This window comes from Jaculus jaculus, chromosome 11 (genome assembly GCF_020740685.1).
Source record: "Jaculus jaculus isolate mJacJac1 chromosome 11, mJacJac1.mat.Y.cur, whole genome shotgun sequence".
In the NCBI taxonomy this organism is placed as follows: domain Eukaryota; kingdom Metazoa; phylum Chordata; class Mammalia; order Rodentia; family Dipodidae; genus Jaculus; species Jaculus jaculus.
Window position 1 is genome coordinate 20,556,288 of NC_059112.1, and position 5,450 is coordinate 20,561,737.

The 5,450-nt window shown below is 47.9% G+C and overlaps 1 protein-coding gene across 1 annotated transcript; it reads right to left on the reverse strand.

Annotated features, from left to right (window-relative positions):
- Positions 1-3,497: 3,497 nt before the first annotated feature.
- Positions 3,498-5,051, reverse strand: LOC101598781 (sperm motility kinase 4A-like). Its single transcript, XM_004658840.2, has one exon. It carries the CDS (start codon positions 5,049-5,051, stop codon positions 3,498-3,500), a length of 1,554 nt encoding a protein of 517 aa, XP_004658897.2.
- Positions 5,052-5,450: the final 399 nt, after the last annotated feature.

A 5,450-nucleotide genomic window follows, 5' to 3' on the forward strand; every position in this document is an offset into this window, starting at 1 on the left:
CAACTAACAAAGATTTACATGCCCCAAGTCTCTGTGCCTGTGCCTGTCTTCTCCCACAAGCAGTCCTCAGTCACCCCGTTAGACATGCCTCACCTTTGCCCACTCAGTCCATCACCACACCTCCTGGCCCTGTCCTGCCTCTGAGATGTGGCCTGCTCTAGCCTTGGGATTATTGTACTGCTATTCCTTCTGCATGGAATGGTGTTCCCCACATAAGCATATGGCTCCCTTCTGGACATCTTTGTTCCACATGACATCTTTCTGTTTATTTATTTATTTGATAAAGAGGGAGAGACAAAAGAGAAAGAGAGAGAGAATGGGCATGCCAGGGCTTCTAGCCACTGCAAATGAACTCCAGACATTTGTGTCCCCTTGTGCATCTGGCTAAAGTGGGTCCTAGGTTATAGAACCTGGGCCCTTTGGCTTTGTAGGCACATGCTAAGCCATCCCTCCAACACCTCCCCCCATGACATCTTTCTAAAGAGGCCTCTAGTCTGAGCCAATATTCATGGCTCTTCCAAACACTCTTTCTCCCGTGTGATGTTCTTTATTCTTCAGGATCTCTTCTAACACACTGAGCAACTCTGAACCACTTTCTATGCCTTCTCAACACTTGGCACTCAAACACCAGCTCTCGTAGGGCAGATTTTGTCCTGCTCAGTACAGTTCCTCCAGCAGCTACAGAAGTATCTAGCAGAGTAGATGCTCTGCCAACAGCATTTGCTGTGTAAATGAGCATGCTTACTCACTCCACTAACTGAATCCATACACCTGTAGAAATGAGCGGGATCTGCTTCTCAGGAAATCCATCTCACACCGGAAGACAGCCGCCAGGACACAGATAAGCAGTGCTGGGGGGCATGAGGCGAACATCAGAGGAGTACAGCAGGCAGGTGATGCTGCACGCATGCCGTACAGCTGCAAAAGCACGTGAGGGAAGATACGTGGAGCCTGGAACCAGGGGAAGCTAGCTAGCACTGTAGCTGGCGTTCTGTAGGACTGAAATATTGACAGAGAGGTGTCTTCCAGGAAGAGAGGAATCCTCCACATGATCAGCAAGGGCAAGCCACATGAAATTGAAATTGTGCTCTGGAAAATTGTGAGCAGTAGGAAAGAGGATGCAAGGCAGGGTGTGTGTGTACAAACATGTAGTGTAAAAAAACATAAATATGGAGTTGAAGGAACTGGGGTTAAAATCCCAGCTCCTCCAATCGTACCCTGGGCTCCATCCTCTTGATTACAAGCTCCTCTTTCCCCTCTCTCTTTTTACCAGAGACTCAGCGCAAAAGCCCTGTGAGTCCCATGGATGAGTCTTGGCAATGGTTTCAGTCCACCAATCCAAGAAACAGTAATGCTGAATAGCAGAGAAAAGAGAATTAACATGGGGAAGAGGAAAGGAGAGGAAGGCCCAGACACTCCATGTTCTCTTTGTGGAACAGACATATACTTTACATTTAAGTAGAGGAAGAATTGCAGGAGAAATAAGAGTTCTGCACGATGATCCAGTCTTGCTCAAGGTGCGGTCGGCCTCATCATTGCCTCAGTTCTGGTCCTGCAGGGAGATCCAAGTAGGTCCTGATTGCTTGTAGAGTGATCCCACCTACTCCAGGGTGCCCCCTTGCTATCACAGATAACGGCCTTTATTTTATTGAGAGGAGGTCTGTCCTGGAAGGCTCTGCTGCTCCTAGAATCCAAGGTGTCTACAGGTTTAATACAATCACTGGCGACTTTTAGATACTTTTGGAGGGTAGAAGGACATTATATAACTGATAGTAATTAAACACTGATCTTCAGTCTTGAAAGGGGCTGAAATAAATGCTCCTTGAGCAATGAGCAGGGCTGTGCATGAGTTGGACAGGTGACTGAGCCAAAGTAAAGGAGAGAGCACAGTGAAGGCCCAGATGCATGCTTTCATCCAGCTTCTGGTTGCCTGCGGGTCCTGGTGAGTCAATGCTTTACAGGAAAGTCTCTCCTGAGAGCTTATTATTTTCTTTGCAAAAATTCTGTCGCCTGTTTTCTTGGTTTGCTTCACTCTCAGATCCTCTCATATTCTGCAGAGAGATCTGGCCTTTGGCTTATCTTTATATTCATACACACAAAATATCCCCCAATAAAACCAATGGGCAAATATTGAGACAGCACAAAAGATAGGGACAATGCTGTGTATTTTCAGACAGCTTTGGTCTCTGACACTAATCTGTCTAAACAGAACCATTGCCTTGACCCTTCCTGTGGTATAGGCAGCTATGCTACCTCCCTCTCCCAGATTTATGTTTGGGCGCATGGAGTTTATAATACTTCTTTCATCTGAAATTCTCAGGTGAATTTTGGAGACCTTCATAGCATGCCTGTAAGTATGGTAGCCCAGTTTTCAGAAGGGGCCACTGCAGCACACGTCCCATGGCCAGAGCTACAGCTCAGGCCTACATTCAAGGATATCACAGCTCTTACCATCATCGCGGAGAAACGGGACAGCTTCGTGGCCATCTCCTAAGCACGAGGCTGGAGGCTGGAATTCCAGGACTACTAGCATGTAGAAATAGAAGATAATTTCAAATGAACCTCAGTGCCAAGGGATATAAAAGATAGACATTTGCACAATGGAAAACTGTGACCTTTCAAGGTAGTCTGATTCCATAGGAGCTATTTTACAACAATGCAAGTTATAGATCACTTGTGAAAATATAAATTATCTTGGACTGGCCTGGAGAGATAGCTTAGCAATTAAAGCACTTGCCTGCAAAGCATAAGGGCCCATGTTCGATGTCTTTCCATATCCCATGTAAGCCAGACACAGAAGGATGATGCAAGTGCAGTGTCACACATGCACAAGCATCTGGAGCTCAAATGCAGTGGCTGAGGCCCTGGTGCGCCAGTTCCCTCTGCTTCTCCCCTGGTCTATGTCATACTCCATTTTCACAGACCTTCCCATTGTGACCTGAACCCACATCATGTTTGTCTCTCCACCTCTGCCTCTCACCTGATTATTTCCTTGGACTGTGGCCACTGAAATGAATTTTATCCAAACAAGGGGAAATCCTATCTATACTCACTGGAAAGATGAGCTTTTGAATGTATCTTCATATATAAACTCTGAAATGAATTGTGTACAGAAGAGGGGAGTCCTGACCCGCACGCAAGGAGGCCAGCTTTGGACTTTACGGACATACACACCACCCTTAATGTTCTGCTTAGAATTTTTTTTCTCTCTTTTTTCTTACAGCTGCTGCTTCCCACATTCAATTACCAAATATTGTTTACCCAGACATATTAGTTGAAAAAGATGTTAAAAAAAAATCACCACGCACTGTATGGTTGAAATCAACGCAAATATATTGTCTCAAGGCTTGGGGAGGAGGTGGGAGAGAGGAGGGCGCAGGAGGAAGGGGGGAGCTTGCAGCAAAGCTGCCTTGCGAAGGCTGCTCAGGAGGGACTTCTTCGCTTACCAGCACCGGGATGTGCACATGCCTCACCGTTCCGCTGCATCTTGGGCCTTCTTAGTCTTCACAGCTGTCTCCAGCTTTCATTGGGACCACCCGGGAGCTCCGGAAAGGCCAGAGGCACAAGCAGAATCTTCTCAGGCACCTTGGGATTCTTCCCCGCAAGGCCCTCCAGCGGCGGCGGTGCAGGCCCTGGCTCGGGGCGGGCTCCTCTCCGGTGCAGCTGCTCTCCGGGGTGGCCATCTGGTCCCAGAGCTCCAGCCTGCTCCCTTGGCCGTGACTACCCCAGGTCCATGGACTGGGCTTCTCTTCGGCCACGGCAGGGCTCACGGTACTTTTCCGAAGCCCAGGCCTGCTCCCTTTGCCGTGGGCAACCGGGGTGCCAGGAGCGGTGACCGGGCAGAGACGTTTGGGACCCTGCATTTGGGGAGACAGGTGGATGCTGGGTAAACTAGCGCTCCTGCCAGCCTTGGGCTCCGCCTGCTGTCCGTGCCCACGCCTCTCCTGCAGCTTTGCACATGAAGAGATGGTCCGAAGGGCAGCCACGTTGTTTTTCCCCTTTGGGGTTGGAGGGAAGGCATCAGGATAGGTAAGCGTAGGGAAAGGTGTCCTTCCGGGAAGAACAGGTGAGTTCTGGCCCTTGGCCCCCATTCTGCTACGTGCCTGATACTGGAACAGGCAGTAGGTTGCCATCAGCTGGTCAAACTTGCGCTGCCTTACGGACTCCAGCGTGTTGTCGACATCAAATGACATCAGCTTCATAGCTGACAGGATTCCAGTGTCCACCTGTCTGGGGAGTGGGTCACTATGACCTCTGCCCCCTTCGCCTGGCTGGAGCCAAGGGTGGTCCCAAATGCCCATTGCTATGGGCCTTAGCTCTGGGTTCGCAGTAAGCAGCAGCCCTATCAGGTTCCTTAAATCTTCGGAGAGGTGTTGAGGGACCCTGTAATCCCCTCTGATGATCTTGCGTTTGAGTTGCCAATGTGCCTCGTACTTAAACGGGAGGGTCCCCGTGACCATATAGTAGAGAAGGACCCCCAGGGACCACACATCATTTTTGGAGGCGTCGTATTCTTGCTCACAGACAACTTCTGGGGACATGTAGGCGTAAGCCCCACATGTCTTACTGAACAGCTGGCCTGGCACGAATCTGACGGCCAGGCCGAAGTCAATGACTTTGACCATGCCCCTGCCATCAAGCATGACGTTATCCGGCTTGAGGTCGCGATGTGCTATACCACGCTTGTGGCAATAAGAGACGGCCAACAAAACTTGACGGAAAATTTTGCGGGCCTCATCCTCCTGCAGGCAGCCCATGCTAAGGACGTGCTCCAGCAGCTGATTTTCGCACAATTCCATTACCAAGAAAATAGTACTTTCCGTTTCGACGACCTGAAACATTGTCACTATGTTTGGGTGCATAGTCATTTTCAAAATATCCACCTCCCCTTTAATGCTGAGAAAGTTCTCCTCCGCCTTCTCCAGCACCTTGACCGCAACTGGGACGCCTGTTAGGCGATGGCGGGCTCTCCACACATTGGTAAAGGCCCCCCAGCCTATGAGACAGAAGTCCTCATACTGAGACCGCAGGGCCTCAAAACTCTGAGACATAATAGCGAGGCTACAAATGCCAAATAAAAAGATAAAGTAAAATATAAATTAACTATGTAACTAATAAAAGAAAGTAAAATAAAAAATTAAAATAAAAAAACAAGTCAAAACCAAGCCAGAAAAAACAGAAATCCCTCACCAAAGACTACCCAAAGAAAATGAACCAGAAAGTAAATTCCAAAGAACCAAAAAAAGAAAGCCAAACGGCAAAAAGCCAAAAGCAAAAAAAAAAAAAAACCTTGTAAAACAAAGACAAAAGTAAAAAAGGAAATGAAAGATATAGTTAACAAAATGAAGTAAAATAAAAAATAAAAATAAAAAACAAAAGTCAAAACCAAGCCAGAAAAAACAGAAATCCCACACCAAAAAGTACCCAAAGAAAACAAATAAGAAAGTAAA